Below are 20,063 nucleotides of genomic sequence, written 5' to 3' on the forward strand. Positions count from 1 at the left end.
CTCCTATCTTTTGCCACCTATCTTTCTCCTCCTTACTTGCCTGTTCTTGTAACCGGGCTAAGATGTCTTTTGACACAAGTGGAGATGGTGGGGTGTCCAGGTGACGTACTTTAGAGGCTACAGGACTGCTTGCTGCTTTCTTAGCAGCCTGGTCTGCCAGTGCATTACCCTTCGTCTGTCCATCAGTGCCTTTGGTATGTGCCTTTACCTTTATGATGCCTGCTTGGGTGGGAAGCTGTAGTGCATTCATAAGTTGCTGGACTGCCTCAGCATGTTTAATGGGGTGGCCATTTGCTGTCAGGAAAGTTCTGGCTCTCCAGATAGGCCCATAGTCGTGTGCAATGCCAAAGGCATACCTGGAATCAGTGTAGATATTTACAGTCTTACCTTCTGCTAGTTCGCACGCTTCTGTAAGCGCCTTGAGCTCTGCTTCTTGTGCAGACATATGAGCTGGCATTGACTCTGCCTTGATTACCTCATGTTCTGAGACCACAGCATATCCGGTACAGAAGCGTCCTTGGTCATCTTGGTGACGGGATCCATCTACAAAAAGCTCAAAATCAGCATTAGGTATGGGCACAGTAGGGAGACCAGCTGTTTCCTGAGACATCAGTTCTAGACAATCATGTGGTTTGGAAACCTGATCTTGTTCCTCTGGATCCATTCTAGAAAGAAAAAGAGTGCCCTTTTCCATGTCACCTCCCCCTCCCCCATTTGGATCCATAGGAACTGGGAGAAGAGTAGCGGGGTTTAGGACAGTGCACCTTTTCAAAGTCACATTAGTAGGCATGAGAATAGCACACTGAAGTCGCAGCTGTCTGGCCATGGACAGGTGGCTAGGTTGTACTTGGTTAAGGGTACTATGTACATCATGTGGGGTATGGACCGTCAGTGGGTGATCCAAAACAATCTCTGAAGACTTGTGTAGCAACAGCTGGACAGACATCACAGCCCAAACACAGGAGGGACTTCCTCTTGCCACTGTATCCAAGCGGCCGCTGTAATAAGCAACAGGTCTCTGTTTGTCTCCATGAAGCTGAGTCAGCACACCCGTAGTATGTCCTGCATTTTCATGAAGAAAGAGGTTAAAGGGAAGGGCATAATTGGGGATGCCCAAAGCTGGAGAGGAAACAATGCATAATTTCAGAGAGTAAAAACAGTCAAGTGCCTCTGGTGTAAGGCAGAAGGGGACAGGTTGCATACAGTCATATAGAGGTTGCATTAAGATGGAGGCAGAACGAATCCATGGACGACAGTAGGAAGTTAGTCCTAGAAACACACAGAGGCCCTGCACATTCCGTGGGGGCTGCATGTCCATGATAGCCTGTTTTCGCTCAGGGGTGAGGTGCTTTTTCCCTGGAGAGAGACAATGTCCTAAAAACACAACAGTACTTAAGCAAAACTGTAATTTTTGTTTGGATACTTTGCACCCCTATTCATAAAGAAAAAAGAGTAAAGAGATCGTGGCCATCTTACAAAGAGAACGAGAAGGAGCACACAGCAATAGGTCATCAACATACTGAATGAGAACTACTCCTTTAACATGCCAGCCTTGTAGAACTTGTGCCATGCACTGTGAGAAGATAGTAGGAGAATTCTGGGCTCCTTGTGGTAGGACAGTCCAAGTATACTGCTTATTGCGGAAGGTAAAAGCAAAAAGATACTGGCAATCTGGGTGCAATGGAACACTGAAAAAGGCATTTGCCAAGTCAATCACTGAAAAACAAATACTATTAACAGGTATGTGTGCCAACAAGGTGTGTGGGTTAGGAACCAAGGGAGCAAGCAGTTCTGTTGCGGCATTGACTGACTGCTCTGAGGTCATGGACCATTCTATAATTCACCGGCTCCCCAGGCCTAACCTTCTTCTTTACTGGATACAGGGGAGTGGTGCAAACGGACTGTGTAGGCACAACAGCCCCTGATTCCAGCAATTTTTGTAACTTTGCGTCTATTGCAGCCTCCTGAGCAGCACTCAGAGGGTACTGACGCAATAGGGGTGGTGCTGCCCCTGGTTTCAATTTGACTATTATGGGAGGAACTTTGAGTTTTCCCACATCAGTTTTGTCTTTTGCCCACAGATCAGTGGGGAGTTGATCCAGGGCAGGTGCAGTGGGCGGATCACTTTCTGCAGTACTTGCAGCTGCATCCAGGGCCATGATCTTGCAGAGGGTACTGGGTTTAAGTTGAGGGGTCATAGTCACTGTTCCGTCATCATGGTAAGTAATAACCGCCTGTAGTTTCTGTAAAACGTCAGCACCTAGCAAATTACATTGTCCCCTGGGGGCTACCATTAACTGAGTCAGAATGGTCTTCTCACAAATGGAGAGGGGAATGGGTTCTGTCAGTCCCAAGGTCTGGGTCAGCGCATTGAAAGGTGTGGCCATGACAAAGTCGGTGGTGTCACGGAAGGGTAATGGACAGTCTGAAAGCGTGATAACTGAGTTGTCAGCTCCCGTGTCAACCTGAAAGTCAGCTGTAGTTCCTCCTGGCAGGCTCACCTGTACTGTACAGTCGGGGGTGGGAGGTAGAGTGACTAGAGGACACAGTTGCAGGCTGCCAATTACCTATTCATCGGTCTGGGGGGTAGCAGGGGTGGGAACCTTATCTGGGTATGGGTTTGTGCGACAATCTTTCCTAAAATGTCCTGGTTTCTTACATCCATAACACAATCTAGGACCCGTAGTGGGTCCTCCACGTCCTCCACTTCTCTGTGAGGGTCCACTCCTCTGAAAGTGAACCTTAGTCTTTTGCTTCTGCGAGTCCAAACTGACTCCATGTGCAATCTTAGCAAGATCGCCTGGGGGGCAGGATCTCCAATCTGGTCTACTTGCCATCACCTTCTCTCTCACATACTTATCAATCCCTTGCATATATGCATGACTTAACAAACGTGTCGCAGTTCTATCATCTTCACCATAACCCATATCAGACCATCGTTGTTGCAACCTGTAGAAATAATCAATGGGGAGCTCCTTCGGGTCCTGTACACAGTCTTCTAAATGCACCGATACTTCCTCCTGTCTAATCTTACAGGCTTTTTCTAGTGCCTCAACAAAGTCAGACCCTGACCTGGCATTGTTAGGTTCTCCGCCTTGGGGACCATTTCCCCCTGGGTACATTTTAAATGTCTCAGCTGTCAGTTAAGTAGAAGGTGCTTCCCCCAGGGCTGAATGCACTAACTGTTGCATGTCCTGTCTGGTTGCCTGGTAAGTGTGCTGTATCACCCCACACTGTCTGGCAAAAGTCATAGGTCGTTGGTTAATGTCTGGCAGCTGTGCAGTCAAAGACATCTGTTCTGTGGGAGACCATGGCTGATACCTACTAGCAACATGGTAAGTCGGAGGTCCACTGTCAGCTGCACCGTCCTCTACTTTGGATCGTGTACCATTTGAGACTGGTTTTCATGAAGTCATGTCATTTACCTGAATCTAATTCCCCTGAGGGGTGGAAGCCTCCTGCCTTCAAGAGCACACTAACCCGCTTCTGGGATTACTTTCCCTGGACTAATTCTCTGGGATTACTTTCCCTGGACTAATTCTCTAGCACTATGGAACCCTGTACTTGGTTCCCAATTCTATTGCTAGTATACTTGCAGGCTGAAAACTTATCAGACGGACCTTTCCTTCTCACCTAGAGTAGGCTATGTCATCCTGCGTTAGTCCTATACATGCAGGCTGAAAACTATCAGACGGACCTTTCCTCCTCACCTAGAGTAGGCTATGTCCTCCTGCCTTAGTCCTAAACTATAGGTTTACTGTGCTCACAGGTTACTGTATTAGCTTGCTTCCAAGATTGATAACACAGGTATATGAACAGACAAACAACAAACACTCCACAAGCACACCACACAAAGATCATGGGGTCAATCATTTTAGTCTAACAGTGGAGTCATCAGTAACCACACAATGAGGGTCAATATCTGGGTTCAAGGGTACCTGAGCCGGGCAAGCCCGTGATTTTACCTGATCCTGGTCGACTAGAAGGGGAGAACCCGTCCACAAGTGGAATGACGTAGGCAGAATATAATCAGTATTCTCACCCCAGCGCTGTGTGATGCCACTAGTCCCGGGAAGTCCCCTGGTCCATTACTGGAGTCGGCCGGGTCTCAGATGAAGCACTCAGGTCCCTGTTCGGGCAGCCAGAATTGTTGTCGCAGGTCTCGACCTACTCTCTGAGTCCACCGTAGAGATGACGTCACGGCACCGGAGAGATAAGACACAACGCACCAGGGCTGTATCTGAAATATCTCTAGTTTTAATAAGCTTACACACACTTTTTATGCATTCTTGTGTTGGAGGCGGATTCTCCATATTATGGGCTAAGCGTTGGAGTGTATTACTCCCTTGCCTCCCTATGGTTTCGCAAACATATTTTTACACAGTACATTATTCGTTACTTTACCAAGAACATTCCCTGCTACAATCTGCAATAACAGCTAAAATGAAGAATAGTGAATAACAACGTGTTTATCTGACCTATAATAATACTTACACAAAATGGAGGCAAGCAGGATAAAATCGATCCTGCTATAACAGGGATGAGGGGATCATGTATATCTGGTTTGGAGAGATATATATACCAGGATAGGGGATATTAGTACAGAATTGATCACATTTCATTTTTTGCTTCAATTTTTTTTCCCAATTTCCTCCTCTAAAACCTAGGCATGTCTTATGGTCCAGGGTGTCTTATAGTCTGAAAAATACAATATTTCATGTTGGCTTTTGATAGTGTATCTTTGATTTCAGGTTCACAAACTCTAGCAGATCTTCATAAAACAACCCCAATTAATGTAATATAACAGAAAATAATTTTAAAGCGGTTGTCGTATCTCTTCGGATGTGCGGTACTCATATGCCTCCTGGCTTCCGGCTACCTGGAGGACTTTGGAGGGCATTGTGCTCCTGCTTGATTAAAAGTTCAAACCACTGACATCATTGAGCGACTGGTCCGAAAAGTAGGATCTTCAATGTTGCAAGCAAAGTCAGCTTTTGAGGAGCGCAGTTGTACTGAGTAAGGCCGGATAGGGAGCTAACATTGCTCTCGAGCAATCTGGGCAGCTTCAGAGCAAAGCTTATACTCTGTTGGAAATGTCATGTAAGCAATGTGCATGTGCTTTTCTGCAGCAGTGGCTGGAAACCTAGTCAACGAGCAGTAAGCCATAAAATTAGAAATACCTCCATTCTGAAGAATAGAGATTATTTTTAATAAAAAGCAGTAGACAAAGTTACTTGCTTTTATAAGAATGTCACAATTTTAACAACTAAAGAAAATGAGAATAACCCCTTTAAGTAAAAATTTGTTTCCTAAAATGTTCCTACGATTGCCAATTAAATGGTTATGAAGCCTTTTGCCACTGTATCCACTGTTAAATAGTTATGTTAGTTTCCTAATTTACTATTTCTATAGATGAAATGGTAAAGTAAATGCAGGTTATACGCTGTGTTTGATTTTGCGAGTAGGGATATGCTCACATCTTAGTTTTGGCTATGTTGGAGGTATACTTGGGGCTTACTTCCAGATGCATACCTCTGGTATGACCACAGATCCCCATACACCTAGTGTAAGCCAAAAGTGTGTCCCCCTGGCAAACGGTAGGGAAATATTTGTTTCCATATCTTTGTATATACACGTAGTATACTGAATAGTAGCAAACATTTTCTGAGCATAGACACACAGTACAAAAAACTAGTCATTGGCTAATAAATATTCCACTGCATGCCTATTAGGTGGCATATGTCGGAGATCTACGTCAGGGTTCACTCTGACATAGCTGAAAACTAGATTTAAATAAAGCCTAAATTGCTTAGATATGTATGTGGTAATTTGTGTATATTGGCCACAAAATATCCAAGTAATCCTACCTTGAAAACAGAGAAAGAAGAGTTAGAGAGACAATAGATGACATTTTATGATCAGTCTTAATACTTCTAGACAAATTCTTTGGCATGCAGCTAATAAGAGAACATCATGCATGGAAAGATGCCAATCTGATGTATCAAGGAGCTGGCAGCTTGACAACCATATGTCTGAGTGCAGCAAATCAGCAAATTCTTTAAAACTTCTAAATTAGCTTTACTCAGCGAAACCATATGCCAGATAGATGAGATGGGAAGGGAAATTCATTTGGATACTCTAAATGCAAATCACCCAGCATAAATGAAACTGGAAAAAGTAAACTGTGAAGTTGCTGGAAGACTGTAATGGTAATATATGCATAATAATGGAATAAATGTAATAATGTACCCGCATATAGCACACTATTTATTATTAGCAACAGTTGCAATCATGTTTATCTTCTCTTACTTTATTATAGTGCAGGGATGGACAAATATTTTTTCCAATGATCACATGATATACTGTGACCAAACCAATAGGACAGAACCTCTGCTCACTGTTGTTGTTTTACAATAATTTATATAACTTAATATTGAGCAGAATTAAGTCTGGTGATACTGCTAATAGATGTTACAATAGGCCTTATTCTAATATGTATTCTTACCTGTAGCAATGAATCAGCACCATATACACTGTGTGCAGAATTATTAGGCAAGTTGTATTTTGATCACATGAAACTTTTTATACATGTTGTCCTACTCCAGGCTGTTCAGGCTTGAGAGCCAACTACCAATTAAGTTAATCGGGTGATGTGCATCTCTGTAATGAGGAGGGGTGTTGTCTATTGACATAAAAACTCTATATAAGGTGTGCTTAATTATTAGGCAACTTCCTTTCCTTTGGCAAAATGGGTCAGAAAAGAGATTTGACGGGCTCTGAAAGTCCAAAATTGTGAGATGTCTTGCAGAGGGATGCAGCAGTCTTGAAATTGCCAAACTTTTGAAGTGTGATCACCGAACAATCAAGCGTTTCATGGCAAATAGCCAACAGGGTCACAAGAAGCGTGTTGGGCAAAAAAGGCACAAAATAACTGCCCATGAATTGAGGACAATCAAGCGTGAAGCTGCCAAGATGCCATTTGCCACCAGTTTTGCCATATTTCAGAGCTTCAACGTTACTGGAGTAACAAAAAGCACAAGGTGTGCGATACTCAGGGACATGGCCAAGGTAAGGAAGGATGAAAAACGACCACCTTTGAACAAGAAACATAAGATAAAACGTCAAGACTGGGCCAAGAAATATCTTAAGACTGATTTTTCAAAGGTTTCATGAACTGATGAAGAGAGTGACTCTTGATGGGCCAGATGGATGGAACAGAGGCTGGATCAGTAAAGGGCAGAAAGCTCCACTCTGACTCAGACGCCAGCAAGGTGGATGTGGGGTACTGGTATGGGCTGGTATCATCAAAGATGAACTTGTGGGACCTTTTCGGGTTGAGGATGGCGTGAAGCTCAACTCCCAGACCTACTGCCAGTTTCTGGAAGACTTCTTCAAGCAGTGGTACAGGAAGAAGTCGGTATCGTTCAAGAAAAACATGATTTTCATGCAGGGCAATGCTCCATCACATGCCTCCAACTACTCCACAGCGTGGCTGGCCAGTAAAGGTCTCAAAGAAGAACAAATAATGACATGGTCCTCTTGTTCACCTGATCTGAACCCCATAGCGAACCTGTGGTCCCTCATAAAATGTGAGATCTACAGGGAGGGAAAAAGTACACCTCTCGGAACAGTGTCTGGGAGGCTGTGGTGGCTGCTGCACGGAATGTTGATCATAAACAGATCAAGCAACTGATAGAATCTATGGATGGAAGGCTGTTGAGTGTCATCATAAAGAAAGGTGGCTATATTGGTCACTCATTTTTTGTGATTTTGTTTTTGCATGTCAGAAATGTTTATTTCTAAATTTTATGCAGTTATATTGGTTTACCTGGTGAAAATAACAACTGAGATGGGAATATATTTGGTTTTTATTAAGTTGCCTAATAATTCTGCACAGTAAGGCTGCCGTCACACTAGCAGTATTTGGTCAGTATTTTACATCAGTATTTGTAAGCCAAAACCAGGAGTGGAACAAATAGAGGAAAAGTATAATAGAAACATATGCACCACTTCTGTATTTATCACCCACTCCTGGTTTTGGCTTACAAATACTGATGTAAAATACTGACCAAATACTGTTAGTGTGACGGCAGCCTAATAGTTACCTGCACAAACAGATATCCTCCTAACATAGCCAAATCTAAAAAAAAAAAAAAAAACACTCCAACTTCCAAAAATATTAAGCTTTGATATTTGAGTCTTTTGGGTTGATTAAGAACATAGTTGTTGATCAATAATAAAAATAATCCTCTAAAATACAACTTGCCTAATAATTCTGCACACAGTGTACACCGGCTTGTGAAAGTATTCACCCCCTTGGCTTTTTATCTATTTTGTTACATTACCTGTGTTTAAATATTTTGTAATCCACTCTGTGTGATGCAGAGGACGATTCAGAGGTAATTGTTGACATATTTAAAATTGTGAGGGAGCAGCTTTTTTCCCATAGAGTGGTATATAAAAGGTAATATAAATTAGTCAAACATAATTTCTTTATGTATTAATCTTTTTTGCAATTTCATGTAGGGCTCATATACAAATAGTATGGTGCTCATGGGCTGCTACAGGCCTCTACTGCAGCTCCATGCGCAACCAATTTAAAGGGGTTAGCCAGGCTGCAGTGGGTTTTTGGGTTTTGTGTACCCATTCACACAAATGTGTGGGTGTGTACACGCATCTCTTTTATATCAAAAGGTCCAATTGACTTATGCAACTGTTGATACAATTATGTAATTTATGAATTATTTATTTTGGTGACCGGCGTTTGAAATTGCTGTAATCTATTGTGAAATTATTCATTTGTATCATTTACATTATGTGCGGCTTTTTGATGCCAATTGTGTCTCATTTTGACATTCTGCTCTGCTGTTCATAAGTAAATGCTGGCCCCGTCCCACCTTTTTCTGGCCTGCCAATACGTCAAATGGCTGATGGATAATTGTGGCCAGTGCGCTTGTGCTGTCCTGTCTCCGCCGACTTCCGAACTCGCGATGCACCTGGCGCCGGATCACGTGGGGCCCAAAAGGACGTTGGCTGCTGTGTGATATGCGGGCCGGCGGGCATTGTGTTTGCCATGGCAGTGCGTCGCTACTTCCTGGTTTTCTTCCTAATGTATTTCCGGTCTCTACCCTATTTATGTAAACTTGACTTTTGGTGACACTAGCTATGCTCCCTGAGGAAGGAGTATTACGAAACTTGTAGGGGTGAGCGGGTCATCCACTGGGGTTTCTGCTGCCACATTCTTAAACTCCTAATTTTAAATGCATATTACTCAGTTATTAAGCATCTCTATCTTGTATGCTCCGCATCGTTGCCTTGATATTTTTATGCAGATTATATACATTTTGGATCCCAGATAGTGGATCCCTTCCATGCTGGCTAACATAGCTATATATATATTAGATTGTTGTATTACAGCATGTTTGGTCTCCGCACTGCATGGCTGTATGTTTGCCCACCTGTTAACCCCGTCTATCCTTACTTGTTCATGCGATCAATAAAGTTATTTTGTATTTATACATATGGACTACATCATTTTGTTTTTGGTTCTTAACTCCTCCCCCTGTATTCCCATAAAGTGGTATATAAAAGGTAATATAAATTTGTCAAACATAATTTCTTCATGTATTAACCTTCCTTTGCAATTTCATGTAGGGATCATATATAAATAAGATTGTACTCATGGGCTGCTATGGGCTTCTTCTGTAGCTCCATGTGCTTCCAATTTAAAGGGGTTGCCCAGAATGTCTGCACTCATGCTACAGTTGTGTGAAAAATTGTTGTCCCCCCTTCCTGATTTCCTATTATTTTGCATGTTTGTCACACTTACCGTTAAGTGTTTCAGATCGCCAAACAAATTTAAATATTAGACAAAGATAACACAAATAAACACAAAATGTAGTTATTAAATGAAGGTCTTTTTTATTAAGGGAAAAAGAAATCCAAACCTACAGGTTCCTGTGTGAAAAAAGTAATTGCCCCCCTTTAAAATGTTAATTAACTTTGGTTTATCACATTTTTGGGATGCTGAGTAGCCGCACCCACGCCTGATTACTGCCACACCTGTTCTCAAACAAAAAAATCCTTTAAATAGGACCTGCCTGACAAAGTGAGGTAGACCAAAAGCTCTTCAAAAGCTAGACAGCACACCGAGATCCAAAGAAATTCTGGAACAAATAAGAAACAAAATAATTGAGATCTGTAAGTCTAGAAAAGCAGCGTCGGACTGGAGTAGTGTGGGCCCACCAGAGAAAATCATTCTAAGGGCCCACCATGCTTAAGGGGTACTAGCTGCAGAGTCATCCCTTTTTCACTGGATCCTGCATCAAAAAAACGGTCCGTCAGGCAGAGAAAACGTTCAGAGGAACGTTTTTTCTGAACGTCGGAAAATTGGTCAGCGTCGATGCCTGTAGCGACAGGTCCCATCTTTTCAAAGAGAGCATGCGTGGAAGAATTTCCCGTCAGGGAAATTCTTTCTCGCTCGCTCTCTCTCTTTTTACTATTGATGCTGCCTATGCAGCATCAATAGTAACAAGATATAATGTTAAAAATAATTTAAAAAATAAAAAAATCGCAGTATTCTCACCTACCGGCGTTCCCGCGCAGCGTCACCAATGCTCCCGGCAGCAAGCGTTCCTAGTAATAAAATCACGAGATTTCGCAGTGTATTACTCGGAATGCTAGCTACAAAGAGCATCGCTGCGTGGGAACGCCGGTAGGTGAGAATACCGCGATTTTTTTTATTTATTTTTTTTACCTGGTTTGTGTTGTGTATGCGTTTTTGCAGCGGAAAACCGCTGTGAAGACGCATACACAACAGGTGCACACAGCTTCGACGAGTCCGTCAGAAAGACGGGCCCAGTGCACACGTTTTCCACAATCTGCACAGGATCCGTCATTTCAACATCTTGATGGATCCTGTGCAGATTTTGAAGATGGAAGTGTGAAAGTAGCCTTAGTTTCCATCTAGTTAAGCACCCTTACCGGCAGCAGATAATTTTATGTAAAACCTAGAACAATGATATTCTATAAGCACAGAAAGATTTTATTATTTAGACATGTGCCACATACACACAATAGACACGACACATACACACCAGTCACACGCTAGACACAGGATACATACATGTGACACACACACCAGTCACACGCTAGCCACATGACACACTCACGCACCATACATACACCAGTCACACACTAGACACAGGATTAGAGATGAGCGGACCCCTAGATGTTTGGGTCCGGCCGAACAGCTAAAAATGAGTCCAGGTTCGGGTACCAGAACAGTACCTGGACCCTATTCATTTGAATGGGGGGCCAATACATCCAGTGTTTACCGCTCTGTCAGATGCAAGACAGAGCAGCAAACACTGCTTCTGATCGGCGGTAAAATCATTACCACCAGTCAGACAGCTGATGTTCACACGCTGTCAAATGATGCGAGCCCACAGCTGTGATCGGAGGTATAAAGTTTACCTCCGTCACTGGCGTCGGCTAACCTCATCGAGGTTACGGCAAGTCACTGAGGCTATGTTCTCAGCCAGGCCCCTGAACTGCGGTGACCTTGGTGAGATCCCCACTAGCGCAGTGAGAAAGTCCCACAGTGCAGAGGCGGTGAACTCACCAATGGGCTTTTTCTCACTCCCCCCCTCTTCTCCACACAGCCCTGGATCACCTCTTTTTCCACAAAGCTCATCATCCCCCCCTTTTCCACACAGCCCCCTCATCATCCCTCCTTCTCCACACAGCCCCCTCATCATCCCTCCTTCTCCACACAGCCCCCTCATCATCCCTCCTTCTCCACACAGCCCCCTCATCATCCCCCCTTCTCCACACAGCCCCCTCATCATCCCTCCATCTCCACACAGCCCCCTCATCATCCCTCCTTCTCCACACAGCCCCCTCATCATCTCTCCTTCTCCACACAGCCTCCTCATCTCTCCTTCTCCACACAGCCCCCTCATCATCCCTTCTCCACACAGCCCCCTCATCTCTCCTTCTCCACACAGCCCCCTCATCATCCCTCCTCCACACAGCCCCCTCATCATCTCTTCTCCACACAGCCTTCTCATCATCCCTCCTCCACACAGCCCCCTCATCCCTCCTCCACACAGCCCCCTCATCATCTCTCCTTCTCCACACAGCCCCCTCATCATCTCTTCTTCTCCACAGCCCCCTCATCATCTCTCCTTCTCTACACAGCCTCCTCATCATCCCTTCTCCACACAGCCCCCTCATCTCTCCTCCACACAGCCTCCTCATCATCTCTCCTCCTCCACACAGCCTCCTCATCATCCCTCCTCCACACAGCCCCCTCATCCCTCCTCCACACAGCCCCCTCATCATCTCTCCTTCTCCACACAGCCCCCTCATCTCTCCTCCACACAGCCCCCTCATCATCTCTCCTTCTCCACACAGCCTCCTCATCATCCCTTCTCCACACAGCCTCCTCATCTCTCCTCCACACAGCCTCCTCATCATCTCTCCTCCTCCACACAGCCCCCTCATCATCTCTTCTCCACACAGCCTCCTCATCTCTCCTTCTCCACACAGCCTCATCATCCCTTCTCCACACAGCCCCCTCATCTCTCCTCCACACAGCCTCATCATCTCTCCTCCTCCACACAGCCCCCTCATCATCTCTTCTCCACACAGCCTCCTCATCATCCCTTCTCCACACAGCCTCCTCATCATCTCTCCTCCTCCACACAGCCCCCTCATCTCTTCTCCACACAGCCTCCTCATCATCTCTCCTTCTCCACACAGCCCCCTCATCTCTCCTCCACTCAGCCCCCTCATCATCTCTCCTTCTCCACACAGCCTCATCCTCCCCCCTTCTCCACACAGCCCCTTTCAAGTTACATCAAATAAATTCATCCTCTGACCACTCACACTGAGTCCTGGGTCTTCATTCCTGTCTGTGCAAGATCCATTGTGCAGACCCTCATTCCTCTCCTCCCACAGTTCCATAGTGCAGCCCCCTCGGTCCTCTACTTACAGGGCTCCAGCAGCCTCAGTCAGCACAGCTCTGCTTCCTGCTATCAGGTCACTGGTCTGATGGAGGCCCTGCCCCTTCCAGTGACATCATGCCCTCAAAAAATCAACTCCGTTCTAGACGCTGTGTGCAGTGTCTCACAGCCTGTGGCTCTGTGCTGTGTGGTGGCGCTGTGCGGGTTATTCTATACCCGGTGCCGGCCGCCTGCACTGCTCCTCAGTAACATATGATGTGAGGTGAGAGCTTTCTATCACCTGCGGCTGTCGCTTCTATTGATCTCATGAGCACTGCGCATCTGAGAGAGAGGCGCCAAGACATCAATAGAAGCCGCAGCAGGTGAAGAGAAAGCTCTCACCTCACATCACCTGTTACTAAGCAGTGCAGGCGGCCGGCACCACGTTATGGAATAACACTCACTGCTGGGTGCCTGCAATCATAATACAGGACAGAGCAGGAGTCTGGTGAGGGGGAGGGCCCTCTGGGGGGAGGGCCCACCGGAGGATTCTCCGATCTCCCGGTGGGCCAGTCCGACACTGTAGAAAAGGTTATTACGCCATTTCTCAAGTTTTAGCACTCCAGTGAACAGTGAGAGCCATTATCCACAAAAGAAGAAAACATGGAACAGTGGTGACCCTTCCCAGGAGTGACCAGCCAATGAAAATTACCCCAAGAGCACAGCGACAACTCATTTAAGAGGCCACAAAAGACCCCACAACAATACCCAAAAAACTGCAGGCCTCACTTGCCTCAGTTAAGGTCAGTGTTCATGACTCCACCATAAGAAAGAGACTGGGCAAAAATGGCCTACATTGTAGAGTTCTGAGACAAAACCACTGTTGAGCAATAAGAACATAAAGGCTTGTGTCAGTTCTGCCAGAAAGCATTGATGATCCCCAAAACTAACTTTTTTGAAAGTGTATATCCAATTATATCTGGTGTAGAAGTAACACAGCATTTCAGAAAAGGAACATCATACCAACAGTAAAATATGGTGGTGGTAGTGTAATGGTCTGGGACTGTTTTGCTGCTTCAGAAACTGGAACACACTCTGTGTAAAAAGGAATCATTAATTCTGCTGCCTACCAAAAAATCCTAAAGGACAATGTCTGGTTGTCTGTTCGTGACCTCAAGCTGAAGCACACTTGGGTTATGCAGCAGGACAATGATCCAAAACACACCAGCAAGTCCACCTCTGAATGTCTTAAGAAAAGCAAAAATAAGACTTTGGAATGGCCTAGTCAAAGTCCTGACCATAATTTGATTGAGATGCTGTGGCATGACCTTCAAAAGCGCTTCATGCTCGGAAACCATCCAGTGTGGTTGAATTACAACAATTCTGCAGAGATAAGTAGGCCAGAATTCCTCCAGAGCTTTGTAAAAGACTCATTGCCAGTTATCGCAAATGATTGATATCAGTTGTTGCTGCTAAGGGCGGCCCAACCAGTAGGTTTAGGGGGCAATTCCTTTTTCACACAGGGCCCTGCGGGTTTGGATTTCTTTTTGTGATAATAATAAAGACCTTCATTTAAAAACTACATTTTGTGTTTACTTGTGTTATCTTTGTCTAATATTTACCGTATTTTTCGGATTATAGGGCGCTTAGGATTATAAGACGCACCCTAAATTTTGAGGAGAAAAATAAGATTTTTTTTTTTTTTTTTAGTAAAATGGTAATGCTTCTTATAATCCATGTGTTTTATTGCTCACCGGGGGGTGGTGGCTGCGGAAGAGGCAGGAGTGGGATGATGGTGCAGTTTGCAGGCTGAGATGAGGGGTTGTTCCGATGTGCGGTGCTGCTGTGGGTGTCCAGCGGTGCTGCTGCTGGTGCCTGGGGGTGCCCAGCGGTGCAGAGATCTTATCTCCCAAGATCTTGGTGCCGAGAGCTCCATCTGCGCATGCGTTGGCCCACTGGCTGCCATTTTCCTGGAGTCCACCGCACAGGAAACCATGGAACTTTGGGGGGCTCTGGCCTTTCACAAAATGTCGGCAAAGCCCCTCGCAGCAGCTGCACAAGTCATCCCCGCAGCACCGCCAGGCACCCCCACAGCGCCATGCAACCACAGCAGTACCGCCGGGCAGCTCCGCTGGACACCCCCTCATCCCAGCCCGTGGCCTACAGCAACGGTACTGGTGAGGTATATCCACATTAAAAGATGCACACCCATTTTCCCCTCAAATTTTGGGGAAAAAAGTGCATCTTATAATCCGAAAAATACAGTAAATTTGATGATCTGAAACATTTAAGTGTAAAAACATGCGAAAGAATAGGAAATCAGGAAGGGGGCAAACACTTTTTCACACAACTGTATGTAACTGCAGGTTGCTGTATCATGACAGTGTGCGATGCCCAAACTGGCAGTATTTCCCTGTATTCCGATCATACTTGTGGTCATGTGCCATCTATACTCTTCAGCTTTTCTTAATTCTCTTCTATTGAGAGAAGCTGGATGAGTCCAGTTGGCACATGACTGAAAAGTATGCTAAGTACGAAGAGTATGAATGTGATTACATGACCAATCACTATCAAGGGAAATGTAGGGGAATCATGACAGTGAACACATTGCGCACTGTCACAAACTATGGATTATTTAAAAAATGACGTCAAATTTTGCAGGAATTTAATCCAGTTATGCATTACTAATATAGAGTTGTGAGAATTCTGTACAGGGTCTGTGCTAGTTTTGAATGCATACATAGACCTTCCTCATTACTGTGATGCATGTCACCTTTTAAGCGGTATATTCTGTATATCATAAAAGCATAATCTGTGAATGAAGAACACATCCAGCAGATGTAACCATATAGCAAATGTCCATACAGGTACCCGGAAATGTCTTGGGCATCTGATATCATTTCCATGTCTTATTCACCCTTATGAAGAGACATTTTTTCACTACCTTGCTTTAGAACATGCTGTACTTGTGTTTCTTGTGCTGTTCTTATATGTATTTCTGACAAGGATTCTTTTGTTCTTCTTGAGAAGCTCCCTTCTTGACACTTGTACACAATGTCCGTTATCTCTAGACCATTGGTCCAGAATCCAGCAGTTGTGAAAGCTGCGGTATGTCTTAACTTGCTGAGACTTGTAGTTTCACAACATCTGGAGCGTCATGGGTTAAACTAGATAAGGACAAAGTGAGTTCCCAACTTTCCACTAGTTCTTAATTGATACACCTAGACCTGTACTGCTTAGATTTGGGACACACTTTATTACGAGATACCAAATCTGATTAATGTAAGAAATTAATGACTTTTGCTTCGTGTGGTTTCATTTATTCACATATTATTACTCTGTGACGATTTCTGTTACCTATTTCTTCACAGACTTTCTTTGAAAGAAATTGTCGCTCTGATGATTGTCCTGCTGATTTGATTGTGAAGGGACGGTTGCTGCTGTCAAGGTGAGGGATCTTCTGATTTTGTCTCTACTAAAGCTCTTGGGATTGAATTCAACTGGTCACCCATCTGCTTCACGCACTTTCAGGAAGCTGGAAGAAAAGTAGCAACCTTGACCTTGAAACACCAAAAGAAAAAAGATCAGGCATAGCCTGTTCTGCCAAAGCTCTTTTACAGTTACAATCTGTGGAGCTAATAGCTAATTTGGGGGGTCCAATCGTTAGGATTTTTAGCATTGTTGAAAATGAGGAGGTTCAAATAATTTTTCTCATTCTGACACCAGGACAAATGTGAGACCCTCCAATAGACATAATATGTTGCTGAAATCAACGGGTTCTGCTAAAATTTTGGCTATTGTATTTGATGATCTTAAAGGGGTATTCTGGTCTTAGAAAGTTGTCACCTATTTACTTGATTATTTGGGACCTCCACTGGTCACCAGAATTGAGACTGTTTCCTCTTACTGTCTTGTAGTTGTGTCTGTGCATTTGCCCAGGCGCTCCATTAAAGGGCCACTGTCACCCCCCTCCAGCCGTTATAAACTAAAAGAGCCACCTTGTGCAGCAGTAATGCTGCATTCTAACAAGGTGGCTCTTTTAATAAATAATAAAGCGCTTTGAAACTTATCTAAAATACCTATCTTTCGCCAGGGAGGCGGGTCTTCACTCCCCAGCTTGAACCGCTACTCTGCCGTCACTCCAATCTTCAGGGGCTTTCGGCGCCGCCCCTCCGTGCTGTTTTAGCTTCAAAACCGGCGCCTACGCTGTGTACAACTGTGCGGGCAGTACGGCCACCCACCTTGGGAATCCCAGCCCCGCAGTGTGTTATGCATTATGCACAGTGCGGGGCTAGGATTCCTGGGCATGCGCACTGTGTGTGTCAGCCTGTCACCCAGGTCCCCCGCCTTTCAGCGTCTGTATATTCAGCTGATCGTGCCTCCTCCTATCAATTCTTTCCCAACGTTTGCTAAGAGGAGGAGGGGGAACTGGGTGACAGGCTGACACAGGCAGTGCGCATGCCCAGGAATCCTAGCCCCGCACTGTGCATAATGGATAATACACTGCGGGGCTGGGATTCCCAAGGTGGGTGGCCGCACTGCCCACACAGGCGCAGTCTGCAAGTACACACAGTTGTACACAGCGCAGGCGCCGGTTTTGAAGCTAAAACAGCAGGGATGGGGCGGCACCGAAAGCCCCTGAAGATTGGAGTGACGGCAGAGTAGCGGTTCAAGCTGGGGAGTGAGGACCCGCCTCCCTGGCGAAAGATAGGTATTTTAGATAAGTTTCAAAGTGCTTTATTTTGGTAATACATGAACAAAAAACTAAAAGAGCCACCTTGTTAGAATGCAGCATTACTGCTGCACAAGGTGGCTCTTTTAGTTTATAACGGCTGGAGGGGGGTGACAGTGGCCCTTTAAAGTCTGTCTTTAAAGTCTGTGACACCGACAAGGGCAGATGACAAAAGGGCAGCACTTGGCTGTCTTCGCATTTATTTTACTCACTTATAGAGTATATATATATTAATTCCACAACACTTACAGACATTGTCAGGACTGTCCTCATTGGGGCTCACAATCTAGATTTACTATCACTATGTCTTTGGTGTATGGGAGGAAACTAGAGTACCCGGAAGAATTCCACGTAAACGGGGGGAGAACATACAGGTGCATCTCACAAAATTAGAGTATCATCAAAAAGTTAATTTATTTCAGTTCTTCAGCACAAAAAGTGAAATTCATATATTATATAGTCATTACAAATAGAGTGATCTATTTCAAGTGTTTATTTCTATTAACGATGATTATGGATTATAGCCAAAGAAAACCCAAAAGTCACTATCTCAGTAAATTAGGAAAATTAACAAAAAACACATGCAAAGACTTCCTAAGCATTTAAAAAGGTCCCTTAGTCTGTTTCAGTAGGCTCCACAATCATGGGGAAGACTGCTGACTTGACAGAAGGCTGTCATTGACACACTCTACAAGGAAAGTAAATTTTGCATTTCATTTGGAAATTAAGATCCCAGATCTGGAGGAAGTGTGGATAGGCTCACAATCCAAGCTGCTTGAGGTCTAGTGTGAAGTTTTCACAATCAGTGATGGTTTGGGGAGCCATGTCATCTGCTGGTGTAGATACACTGTGTTTTATCAAGACCAAAGTCAGCACAGCCGTCTACCAGGAAATTTTAGAGCACTTCATGCTTCCCTCTGCCGACAAGCTTTTTGGAGATGGAAATTTAATTCTCCAGCAGGACTTGGCACCTGTCCACACTGCCAGAAGTACCAATACCTAGTTTAAAAACTACAGTATCACCGTGCTTGATTTGCCTGAAAACTCACCTGACCTTAACCCCATAGAGAATCTGTGGGGTACTGTCAAGAGGGAGATGAGACACCAGACCCAACAATGTAGATGAGCTGAAGGCTGCTATCAAAGCAACCTGGGCATCCATTAAACCTCAGCAGTGTCACAGGCTGATAGCCTCCATGCCACACCACATTGATGTGGTAATTGATGCAAAAGGAGCCCCGACCAAGTATTGAATGCATTTACTGAACATACATTTCTGTAGGCCAACATTTCAGATTTTAAAATCATTTTTCAAGCTGGTGCTATAAAGTATCCTAATTTACTGAGATAATGACTTTTGGGTTTTCATTGGCTGTAAGCCATAATCACCAACATTAACAGAAATAAACACTTGAAATAGATCACTCTGCTTGTATTAATTTTTATTAAAAATAAAAAAAAATATTTTTTAATACAAAAATTATTTTTTTTTCTGCTTTAATTAACTTTTTTTATGATATTCTAATTTTGTGAGAAGCACATGTACAAACTCCTTGCAGATGTTGTCCTTGGTGGGATTTGAACCCAGGACCCCAGCGCTACAGTGCTAACCACTGAGCCACCGTGCTGCCCATATCTTCCATAGGAGTGGCACGGTGCATGGACAACACCTCATTTTGAGATTCAGTGATGGTATGTCTGAACAATTCTCAGATTTAGCAGTTAAAGGGGTTTTCCACAACCTGGACAACCCCTTTTTAAATTAATTAAAAATCTAATATATTTTTTTTTAATTAAAAATAAAATAACACGGGGGCTCTGACATAGTGACATGGCACCCTCAAACCATTCCAACAAAATCTGAACTCCAATATGGCGCTTCCCTTCTGAGCTTTGCACTGTGCTTCAAAAGTAACTTTCGACCACATATGGTGCATCAGTGTACTCAGAAGAAATCACACAACAAATTTTGGAGTGCATTTTCTATCCTTGTGAAAATGAACAAAATGAGACGGAAACATCATTTTTGTTGGAAAAATATACGGTATTTTTTTTTTTTCATTTTAACAGTTCTAGATAAGTGCCTCGAAAGGCCTAGTTTCCAAAATGCCTGCTGGGTTTTTCCTCTGTATAGGCACATAAGGGGCTCGTCAAAGGGCAACATGGCACCTGCAGATCATCCCATCAAATTCTGCATACTCTTGTGAAAATAAAAATTTGGGGCTAATAAACATTTTTGTGGGAAAATGTGATTTTTTTTTTATTATCAGTTTTATGTTGTAAACTTCTGTGAAGCATCTGGGGGTTCAAGGTTCTCACCACACATCTAGTTAAATTCCTTGAGGGATCTAGTTTCTAAAATAGTGTCACTTGAGGGGGATTTC

General features: G+C 44.2%; 1 protein-coding gene across 1 annotated transcript in view; it reads left to right on the forward strand.

Moving 5' to 3' along the window:
• ITGA9 (integrin subunit alpha 9) overlaps positions 1 to 20,063 on the forward strand; it is a 720,867-nt gene that overhangs the window by 389,208 nt on the left and 311,596 nt on the right. The window contains exon 17 of the mRNA XM_069730329.1: positions 16,319 to 16,395. Coding sequence (XP_069586430.1) covers positions 16,319 to 16,395 — 77 coding nt within the window. The remainder of the gene's footprint in view (positions 1 to 16,318; positions 16,396 to 20,063) is intronic.

This window comes from Ranitomeya imitator, chromosome 6 (genome assembly GCF_032444005.1).
Source record: "Ranitomeya imitator isolate aRanImi1 chromosome 6, aRanImi1.pri, whole genome shotgun sequence".
Classification (NCBI taxonomy): Eukaryota; Metazoa; Chordata; class Amphibia; order Anura; family Dendrobatidae; genus Ranitomeya; species Ranitomeya imitator.